At 33.6% G+C, this 12,242-nt stretch overlaps 1 protein-coding gene across 1 annotated transcript in view; it reads right to left on the reverse strand.

Annotated features, from left to right (window-relative positions):
• NGR-B2 (neuropeptide receptor B2) overlaps nucleotides 1-12,242 on the reverse strand; it is an 88,794-nt gene that overhangs the window by 16,277 nt on the left and 60,275 nt on the right. The window contains exons 5-8 of the mRNA XM_089728776.1: nucleotides 11,085-11,242; nucleotides 8,885-8,988; nucleotides 8,378-8,540; nucleotides 805-880 (exon numbers count right to left, since the gene is read on the reverse strand). Coding sequence (XP_089584902.1) covers nucleotides 805-880; nucleotides 8,378-8,540; nucleotides 8,885-8,988; nucleotides 11,085-11,242 — 501 coding nt within the window. The remainder of the gene's footprint in view (nucleotides 1-804; nucleotides 881-8,377; nucleotides 8,541-8,884; nucleotides 8,989-11,084; nucleotides 11,243-12,242) is intronic.

Raw genomic sequence — 12,242 nt, forward strand, 5'->3', positions numbered from 1 at the left:
TCAAGAGATGGATGATATTCTAACAGCCAACAAAAAATGCATTCAATGCGTCCCGCTCGTATACTTCATAGACTAGACTTCATAGAATTCATTTTAATTACTCAAAAATATATGTGATGGTCTAGGGAGCGGTTCGAATGCCGTTATTCCAAACACAGAAGTACTATTATAATATGCAATATAATCTAGAAACTATTGTTAGCGCGATCCAAGTTTTTAACATAATATTTCCTCTGTTCATTGATAATTACCGCTGCACGTGTAAAACTTCCACGATAAAATATGATACACGTGTACCACAGACAGCAGCCGAATGATAAGTTTAAAAAGTGAGGTCTTTAATACCAAAGACTTCCATTAATACTTTTTATCGTTCAATATCATGCTGTTTTCCTTTTTTTTTTAGTGTGAATATAATGCTTTCACACACGATCCGGTATCTACTAAGGTCACAAATCGTATACTTATTGCGATCTGTAGTGAGGATAAATAGGTGAAGCACAGTAAATATATAGCTTGTGTTAATTACACAGACACTAGAATTAATTATGTTTCCTTCCACAGAAGAACGTACTAAGTGTTTTTTTTAAGCCATTGATATGACTGCAGATCTCTAGCTAATTTAAAGTTAGCGGACGGAACAAGTTCAACTTGCGAGACAAGAATCAAACAGCAAAGAAACCCTGGAAAGCACACAAGTTTTTTTCTGACTGCAGTATTAAAAAAACTTAGTATTTTAACATGCTAATTCCGCCTTTAATTTTCATAGGTCCGACTATTATGCTATAGCAATTTATCACTTACCTTCCATGAACATCCATAAAAACATCGCTGATGTAGCGTACTCAAGTAGAACATATGATCCTTCGCAAATGTACGGCTGAAATGTTATAAAACGCGAAGAACATGTTTCTAAAATCGATTTTGAACAAAGATATTTGAAGAGAATTGAATGAAAAGAAGATATTTGAATAAAGATATTCACGTAAGAAGATTTCTTCATTGAAATAATTAAAACTTATCTAATTAATACCAGGTTAGAAAAAACAATGGAACCCATAGCCCACGATAAAAGTAAAACACTAAAGATCATACGTCTTTACAAGCTTGACACAAAACGATCGAAAACTTTTTTTATAAATAATATTCAAGAGAATCATAACGAAAATCTTGAAATAAACCATTCAATGAATGGTGTTATTGAAAGAAGAATAACAAAAAGAAATATACAAAGCATTCTCTGAAAAGGGATTTAATTATTTATAACGCACTTATAACGTCTTTTAGAACGTAAGTATTTTTCTCAAGCGATTTTACACCATGGCAACAGGCTTATATCAAGTATTTTTTTTTCTGAGCAAACCCACAGCTCTCCAATTCCCGAAAGTGTAAGAAAAAATATACTTCTTAGATTTAAGAAATAAAATAAGGATCAGTTTTTATTAATAAATGTATTTAATTGCTTCAACAAGTCGCGAATATAATGAATAATTAAAAAAAACAACTGAAAACATGCTTTTATAGAAAATCAATGGTGCAAGGTGCATTTGTGCATGGTGTCAATAGTCATAAATATTTGACAGGAAAGATCTTAAAAAGCAGCCCACGTTTTTTTAAATAAATTTATATTACATTTTTTAGTTGATTTTTTTATAAAAGCTTGTTTTTTAATTCTTTTTTAATCTATTATGTTTTTTTTTTTTTTAAGTTTAGGTAGCATTATGTATCATAAATTTTTCATTAATGTACATTCAGGCAAATATTGCTAAGTGAAAAAATGAAGGCGCTTATATGAATTCGTTGTTTTGACTGCCGAAAGTAAATAACGGGTATTTTTTTATTGCTTACTAGCTGACCCGGCAGACTTCGTAGTGATTTAATGAAGAAATAATTATTACCTCATCTTATATATTTATCTACCATATTTATCTAATATCTACCTCTTATCTATATTTATCTACCTCTTAAACTTCGTCTGGACTTCTACAAATAATTCAAGATCAAAATCAGCCAAATCGGTCCAGCCGCTCTCGAGTTTTAGCGAGACTAACGAACAGCAATTCATTTTTATATATTATATACCTAGATATGGTCGGTCGAGCCCACAGCCCACCTGGTGTTAAGTGGAGCCCATAGACATCTACAACGTAAATGCCGCCACTCACCTTGAGATATGAGTTCTAGGGTCTCAGTTTTTACAGTATTAACGGCTGCTCGGCCCTTCAAACCGAAACGCCGTACTGCTTCACGGCAGAAATAGGCAGGGTGGTGGTACCTACCCTCGCGGACTCACAAGAGGTCTTACCACCAGTGATTACGCAAATTATAATTTTGCGGGTTTGAGTTTTATTATACGATGTACATGTTTTAAATATTTTTGTCATCGGCCCTTGATAAGTATGCCAAATTTCAAGTTAATCCGACGTTTTCAAGAGGTCAATATCGTGTTCAAAGATTCCGTTACATAGTAACGTATGTATAAAACTAATAAAAGCATACTAAAATGAACACCGGGATTGGCAAAGGCATAGTAACATCACTGCTTGTCGTAAGATCTCATTTGTCAAATTATTTTTTTAATATTAAGCAGCATATCTATACTAATATATAAATCTACAGCGGTTTTTACGGATGTTCCGTTATAACTACTGAACCGTGCATCCCATTGACTTGAAACTTGGTATCCATGTAGAAAATACATGTACTTAATGGATAGGCTAATATTTATATGAGTGTTGGACTCTCTACACCAGTTACGGGAGCTAGTGAATGATGAGAATCTTTGTGGGGGTAAGAAATAATAATGTTAATTTTAAATGCCCAGCGAAGCGGACGGGTACAGCTAGTCATAGAATAATTTCAAATTGTATTTAGGATCACATAGAAGACACAAGCTCCTGCCTATTATTTCGCTTTACACTGTTCGTAGGACACAATTGGACAACGAGCCGATACATTTTATTTCGTAATTTTCTTGTTACGAAAACTAATTACTTCGAATGATTAATCATGTTGTTTTTATTTGCTATCTAGAGCATGGCTGAGAGCCTCAAAACTTTCAACACCGAAAAGTTTTTTTCATTTACTAGAGTTTGCGAAGAAGATACGAAAGAAATGTTAGTTCATTCTGAAACGCAAACATTGCAGTGCCTTTTTATGGTATCTTTAACTTTAAAAGATTTCTCGGGATTTTTATTTTGCACCTCTTCCGTGCGCCAGCTGTTGTTGCGTTCTCCTGCAATAACCCCAGCAGTGGCGAGCATTAAACTAACCCAATTAACGTATATTACATTTTTATTGGATAGATTTCTATTGGACCAATGAATAGGCTTTGACGATTCCAAATAAAATCAAATGAAATCAAAAAAAATTATTCAACATAAATGAAAGTCAACATACTTGTTGAACGTCAAAAAGAACTACCGCCAATTCACAAAAACTAGGCTCCTTCCTGAGAAGAACTGGCAAGAAACTCAGCAGGTATGTCTTTTTTTTAAATATTAGATTTTTTTTTGTACCAATACGTAGTATCCTGCGATAAGAATTTCTCTGGTAGTTAAAACGCTGACTGCCATGTAGGTCACTGATTCCCTATGTGGCGCGTTAAAGTAGTTATTATAGCACATGGCAGTCAACATGTTAATTTTTTCAACGTAGCAGACTATGCAGAACTTTCTGCTGTAGCTTGCTCGCCATTAGAATCATCATTAGTTAGTCCAAGCGTAAGCCTGAGTCCAATAGCTCCAATGGGAACATTTGGTTCACAGTTTCGATACGGAAATATTATTACTTCATCGGAGTCATCTACTAACACGATGCCGAGAAAAGTTCTTTATCATCGCTTACAGCTACTAGTTATTGATTTCGGAGTCCATCAAAAATCAAAATAAAATAAGTCTAAAATAAAAATAAACAAATAGGCCTGCAATTCACTACTAAAAAACACCGAATTTGTTGAATAAAACTGACTAACTCATTTATACTATTGCTAATATACTCGTACATATTATGACGTATTAACCAAGGTGAATTATAAAGAAAAAAGGGTACATTAAATATCATTATCACGCAATGCTACGAAAAACATAGATGAAATTAATTGCGTTATTGTGTCTAGACGTATTAATTAGTACCGCATGTTTGACACAACAAAAGCGCGTTCTCGGGTGCATGTAATCATTTCGTATGAGTTAAAAGTCGTCGTGGCCTAAAGGATAAGACGTCCGAGGCATTCATGCACCGGTATTCGAATCCCGGCGGGTACCATATTCTCTAATAAAATACGTACATACTTAACAAATTTTCACGATTGACTTCCACAATGAAGGAATAGCGTCGTATAATAAAAATCACACCCGCAAAATTATAATTTGCATAATTACTGGTGGTATGACGTCTTGAGAGTCCCCATCGGTAGGTACCACCGTCCTGCCTGTTTTTGCCGTGAAGCAGAAATGCGTTTTGGTTTGAAGGGTAGGGCAGTCGTTAATGCTACAAAAACTGAGACCTTAGAACTCTATCTCAAGTAAATGGCGGCGTTTACGTTGTAAATGTCTATGGGCTCCGGTAACCACTTCACACCAGGTGGGCCGTGAGCTCGTTCACCAATCTAAGCAATAAAAGTTATCATTTAAAAAACATAAAAATATTTGACACAGGATACGGTTACAGAGTGTCTTAATGCTCTGGAGAGTGAAAATCAACGCTATTTTTTAAATCTTCATTTCATTGAAGTTCAGAAACTTTAATTTACAAGTCAAAAGAGAGCCCTCACCTTTTAAATAAATGCAATTTTGCATTTTAAAAACTTGAACGAGGAGACAACTTCAAATCTAATTAAATCTTCACAAAGAAGGCTAAGTACGAAACCTTTGATGGAGACCAAGTCTTGAAGTTTCGTCCCTCTTACGCTTTTTATGTTTTGGTAGTTTGCGAGCGAGACGTTTAGTTTGACTGAGTAGTTTAGAAGGCTAAGTTTTGTCGAGCCCAGTCAAGGATCACGAACGTCGCATAGTCTACTGAATTTTGTAGGGTCCTTATTAACTTTTGCAATATTTCGTAATACGGAAAAATGTACTTAAAAAGGTACAATGGATTGTGTACGTACAGTTTTTAGTGAACAAGTAAAAGTTGTTATCGTTCTGCACGAAAGTCTATTATTTTTGACTTTGTTTTTTTAACTGTCGTAATCAGTTCATTTTATGTGAGTGTCTGTTTACAATTTGCTCGCTAAGTAATTAATTTAATTATTATATATTAAATACATTGATTTATCAATTTACTTTTTATGGTCTTCGTAATCACACCAATATGATTGTAGTCCTCTGGCTTCCTACCGCCGAAGACTCTTTAATACCTAGTTTGAAACAGGACATATCGAAGAACTCAGAAAACAATGTGGAGCGAATTTCAATCCAAAATTGCATAGTACCTAGGTAACAAAAACACTCTAGAAACCCACTATGGATGAAGGGAGGGATGAAGTATACAATATAAAACACAGTGAATTTCAAAGGCTCAGAGATTCAAATCAATCTACGAAATTAAGATTAAAAACATATCAAATTAAATTCAAATTGAAAAACTAATTTTCTAGATTTTTATTCGAAATCTAATAATACTAGACTAGCTACTAAAATAGATATCTTCAAAATAGCACCTTATTTAGTTTTAATCGATATTTTGCAATAATTTTGCCAATTATTTATTTGATACTCGGTTTATTAGTTAATTTTTCATTAGTATGTCTAATGAACTGCCGGCCCACCTGGTCTCAAGTGGTTAGCGGAGTCTACAGACATCCCTATCTGAATGTCGTCACATACATCAAGACCTGAGATTTAAATCTCAATACAGTCAATAATATTACTGTTTCAAACTTTTAAACCAAACACATTGCTGTAACGCTAAAATTATAATTTAACGCTTTTTAATAAGCGTTTCGAATAAAAACTAACTAAATTGAATCTTGACTGGCGCTTAGAAAACTCAATTGGATTCTCGTAACGCTCTTCATGTATAATTTCATATTTTTATACTCAATGCGAAATAGCCTTTAGGCATCCTCCTGGCACCGGGAGAAGGGGGAATCAATTTGGGGTGTGAAATAGGGCCTTTGAGGTGATATTAATCTCTAGTGATTCTACAAAGTCCGTCTTCACCCAACCTCCTTTCTTAGGACGTAGAAAAATAAATAAATCACAAACTAATCCAGTGTATAATGGTTATCTATTGCAGCCTTGAGTCATGAGATCGAAATGTCTGTTGTTTTAATTGCATTATAACTTTTTAAAGAGATTTTTAGCATTGCCATAAAATTAGCTGAGCGTGCAAGTATCTATTTTGTGTCCTCGCCTTTAATAAGTTCGTGCATATTGCGCCCATCTGCATCTCTGTGCTTATCTAATGTAGAACTACTATGCCCTAGACATCAAAAGGTACTAACATCTCGTATTCTGATACTCTCTTAAGAGGAGGTAAAGAAAATTTATCTAAGGAAAATGGTCCTAGTAAAATAGTAGTCACTTTATGCTTAATCTGGGCCTAGACAAATATTTTTAAGCTATTGCATAGCTTTTATGGCAGGCCTTGAGCGCGGCGACTGAATCAAGAAATTCCGTAACGAAAATAACCTGACTCCCCCACTACGCCTACTATGTAGCTCGCGTTCAACACATTCACACGCTGCGCTGGTGTAGTGTTTGTGAATAAGCGCGCGGCGTGACGTCGCACTGCATGAGCATCTCTCTCTCACGCGGTCTAGCTTATGAGTGTGAAGGGGACAGTTCATGTTTTGCTTTTGTTAATGTTTATAAATATAGCGTGGTCTTATTTTTATTATTGTTTTAATATTAAATTATTTTCTAATTGTAATTGCATAAGTTGATAAAAAATGCTTTGCAATAGCTTTACCGCGGCAGTCCCCAAGTGCCACACGTCTTTTTTTATAATCGAGGGTAGCCGCAAAATATTCATGCCGGGACAGAGAACGGAAATTGCTAATTCTCTACTTAAAAGCTAGCCAGAGCTAACAGAGACGAAGAGGATCTCTCTTAATATCTCTTATCGACTCCTTATTTTGTGAGTCTTACAGCCTTTGAAACGAAAAGTAGGAAGAAGCGGCTATCCAAAACAACCTTAGCAATAAATATCGGCGAGTTAATTGTTTTTTGGTGAGTCTGCTTTAAAACTCACCTTGATTATCATTCTTTATTGTGACAATACCTACCGAAAGAGCATAATATACCTATATATATAAAAATGTATTGCTGTTCGTTAGTCTCGCTAAAACTCGAGAACGGCTGGACCAATTTGTCTAATTTTGGTCTTAAATTATTTGCGGAAGTCCAGAGAAGGTTTAAAAGGTAGATAGATATGAAAATGCTCGCAGTTAAATAAAAATAACAATTTTCGTCGGACGGATTCCTTTTGTTTGTTTTAAGTTTATTTTATACAAAAGCTTAGGTCTTTTGTTTATCGATTGAGGCACTGCGAAGTCTGCCGGGTCAGCTAGTCTATTATAAAAATAAAAACGTCCCCCTTTCTTTAATGCTTAAAACAGCTGTGAAAAATCGTTAGCTATATTTGTAGCTTTCTGAATAGCTGGAATAGTAGTATGCTACCAGTACGTATTTCTTTTTTTAAAGGCAAATTTTCTACCTGTTATGTTAATGTAAAACGAACTATTGAATCTAATGCCCAATAAATACCTTTGTGTTTGGATGCCACAAAATCAATATGGTCGCCCTAACCTAAGGTCGAGACCTGCAAGCTTATGCAATAACCGCTATTCTATCCCTCAAACCAGAACGTATGATTGCTTTGTGGTCAAAACATGTCTAGCTTGGGCGTGATGTGAGTATTTATAAAGCTGGTGGATGTTCGTTACGAACATACGAGTATATTCCTTACATTATTCAATAAGAAAATAATTAAGCAGATTACGTTTCATGGTATAAATAAAAATTTAGAATTGTTTTTTTAATTTATCATTTTAAAACTTTTTGCTTTGAAATAAATTTAAAAATGACTGAAGTTAAAAAAAATGATCCTTATTCTCATCTTGGTATCGAAAGGTACTTGAACCATAATTATAAAAATATACAATACGCATCTAACGTATCAATTATCATACTAGCTTTAGATACTTTCTATTTATAACCATATTAAGAGAGCTTGGCGGGGTATTTGATATACATATTCAAATCGGTATATAGTTCTAATGATCACGCTAGGGAATCAGCAATATTATTAGTGCTTCTTTTTTTAAACAATTTCCAAACTCGATGATATTACAAATATTAAGTGATTTAAATTGTGGTTCAAGTCACTTTATTAAAGATAGTTTTTTTTAAATCACGTTTTAAAACTTACTGACCATATTGTCGATTCCTCGGGTCATCGTAGTGTTATCATCCGTAGCGCTGATCGATGATCTTACCACAGCTTGATCGATGTAGACAGTAAGCCTGATGAGAACTTGGACGAGCATTGCACCGAAAAGATGCTTATGAATGCGAGTACGGTGATTCCGGAGTGCCCTAAGTCGGTACGCTAATTCAAATTTCTATCTTTCCATCAAAAATTTACAAGTGAATGCAAGTTTGTATTATGTTTTTTTTTTTTTTTACTAAAAAAATAAATATTTCTGTATAAATGAAATCGAATTTGGAAAATTGTTTTCCAGTAAAAAAAAAGGTTATGAGTAATGCAAAATATAACATAAAACAAAATTGAATTACGATCAGTGTAAGTTTCTGATTTTAAGATAGAGATTAGTTTCCAAAAAAATATGGCTTTATATTCAATGCAACGTTATATAGAGTACAATTTGGAACGACTGACTTAAGATTGTTCTCTTAGTAAAAAAATAAAGCAAACTCACCTAAAATGAATGAAGATGTAGAGGGAAATAGAAAGTGCGATGAACGATAACGTAAACCCGAAGATTTCCAAATAACGTGTCCTCAGAGCTACGTTGAATTTATCCTAAAGAAAATTAAGAATAAAAAAACAACAAAATAAAATTTATATTTATATTCTTGTATTTAGTACCCTCCTACGTTTTTTTTTATGTGACGTGTATTTCGAAGATTTCAACATACTTAGTTTCGTTAATTTTAATTTGTTTTCTTAGCGTATTTGTATATATACAATCATAAAAAAAGACTTAATACAGAGAATCTTAAAAACATTTACAAGACAGCGAACAAAGTGTGAGGTTTGTTGATGTTGTGGGTTTATTATACATTCTCCTCAGGAAACCTCATCAGAGTGGTCAATAAAACACTAAGTATAAAGTATAAATTATATGTTTATTCGCGCAGCGACCGCGGTGGATCGCTGCACTTTAACCACTGACTGTATGCACAATAACTGCATGGTAAGCGAAGCGGGGCGGGGTATCATTCCCCTACAAAAGTTTTAAAATAACCGAAATTCAGCATTAATAAAAGTGCTAAACAAACGAGAAATTTAATAAGTAAGCAAATAGCATGTACCGTGTTTAAAAACTAAAAACAAACTCTCCAACAAGGAGATTGAATGCGACACGGCTCGGATTCAACGACGAAGCGATCCAAATGTAATTGTTTGAAACCGAAAACTTCGCTATATCGAACGAAAGTTCGGATCGCATTGAAGTTTTCTTAAAATAAATAAACAATATTTAATTAAGTTCAGAAATATCTTGAATCGGAATTGACCGATACAAACTAAGATATCGTTCAGATATTTGACTAAAAAAATACATTTTATGTATATCTTAATTCATATAGACAAGGCATAAGCGAACTGTAGATTTAAATATATCTCTAAGTGATACATCGAGTCTGAAATACTCTTATATTAACATTTCCGGCTATCGGTTAAAGTGAAATTACAACAAAAAAGTTTAATATGACATTTGATATAAATATTACCAATAAGTTCGTCTCAATAACCATCATATAGTTCCGTTTGATTGCTTCCGAATAGGTACCCGATTACGAATGAACGCCTGCCGATTTCACTTAAAAAGGTAAACTATAAAGGCGAAACATATCTAAATGGTTTGCTCTATTGGTGTGTCGCATTAAATTATTTCGAACTCTATAGCAATCAGCCTTAAAATAAGAAATCATTTGTTACGGTACCGTTTTTTCAATGAATTTGAAAAGTTCATTCATATTTAAGTGAGCCCCACGAAAATTTTAAATCAAACAAACTTTCATCTTACCCGCAAATACTCTACAACATTTATAACATGATTATTTACTTAAACCACGTCGCTCATACCAAGTCCTTTATTAATGTATGCAAAATTGGTTTTTATTTATTCGTTTGTAAAGGTAAAACGCTACAAAGCGCTACCGAGAAAGAGCCTTCGTATGTGAATACAATTTGTGGAACGAGTATAAGAATAAAAAAATATATATTAACTTTTGCACAAACAATTATCCGAAAATCAGCGCTTTTTTCATGTCTAATATTGAACACACATGTAATTTAAATACGCAGAATATACTGTTTGTGTTCAGCCATTCAAGTAAAAAATATATATATAATTGAACAACCCTATGCTAGGGCTCTCTCACGCATTAACGGATCAGAATACAAAACATACTAGACTAGGATATGCGGAAGCGTAAGGAATACGCCTAGATCCCGAATGCCAAAAACCTCTAGCAAAAATACTTACTGTGAATCGAGCGTGGAGACTGGTTAAGACAAAGTAATATAACCCTAATGGTGAATGATAATACGAACGTCGAAGCTACAATATGAACGGTGACATACGGAACACCATTCGAACTGAAATACTATGATTTTTTCCCTGTTTATTTAAAACGTAGGGGGGTACTAATTTAACCAAAAGTAAACTAAATATATAACATTCAAATTTCATAAGTTTGAACCAAAAACAATGTTGTATAATATTTCAAATAATCTTAAAATATGATAAAATGATTCATTAATATAATACGAACCTGTTCATGAATAATTGCTGCATTATTTCTGTTGGAGCCTCGAAGTCTGATTTTTGGGAAATGGTCGTAAAAATATATATTTGAGTTATAAATTACAATACTAATTGTCCATCTCACCTGCGCTCCCGTTTCATCCTCTTCATAAAGTTCGTTGAGCATGTTTCTAATTTCCATTGGGAAGCAAGGAGTGTAGTTTGTCCACCCTATCTCTGAAGTCTCGTTAAATTTCTTTGTGTTCCAAAGACCGTCGATACCACACCTCCGATACGCGTTTTCTGATGATTATTTATTACGAAAAAATAAAAATGAAAACATAAAACATTATTTAGCAAATCGACATAAGCGTCGGCAGCTATAAACCATGTATATATATAACGTGTATCGCATATTTATGAGTCTTAAGAAAATATGAGTTAGTTTTCCGAACTAAAAATCAAACGGATCTTCAAAATATAAACTCTATGATTACGAAGAAAGATAAAATAATCCTTTTTAAAATTTAATATTCCAATTCAAATACTCAAGCTGGTCGCTTTTGTGTATTACTTATTAAAGAGCGGTAACAATATATCATTTGATGTCCTTTTGATTAAAAAAAAAGACAAATTTAGCGACGCTATGTACTTAAATTTCAAATAATAAATCTTCCACTTCTAGTTAATTTCACATTCATTTTTTATCTCTAAAAAGAACGCTTGATAACCGCATCGATTTTGCAAAAGAAATCTGAAGCTTCCTGATATTAAAAAAAAACTTTTGTTTGTTCAGTTTTCAATTTCCACTCATCCGAATATACGGAGTAAGATATCGAAGCGTCGCTTTGAGCCCCTTTGAGTAGTTGAATTTCAAATTTGAATGCACCACTATTTAAATTTCAGTGCCTCAATGTTTACCAATACAAAGCGCTGAATAGCCAACCGTGTAAATTGACCTGTACGGCAAAAGCTTATTCACTGCCCAATTCGGCCCAACCTTCTCCATGTAACAGGCTTTTTGAAGCACAAATGTTTACATGCAGTCTACAAACTACAGCACTATCAACAATAATTAAATTCGAACGATATCAGAGCAAAACGAAACAAAACTCCTAGTTTATAGACAGCCCCGGGACATGGATTGCTATTTAATTGCTCCATAAAAAGAGACGGTAGGTGTCTGTTGTCGCCATGATACAGTGTTCTGTTAACAATCCGAAATCATCTTGTATCAATTCTTCAAATCTTGTATTTTATATGAAAAAATAATTAATAAATTTAAATAAGGTTTTTTTTATTG

This window comes from Bombyx mandarina, chromosome 01, assembly GCF_030267445.1.
Source record: "Bombyx mandarina strain Sakado chromosome 01, ASM3026744v2".
NCBI lineage: Eukaryota > Metazoa > Arthropoda > Insecta > Lepidoptera > Bombycidae > Bombyx > Bombyx mandarina.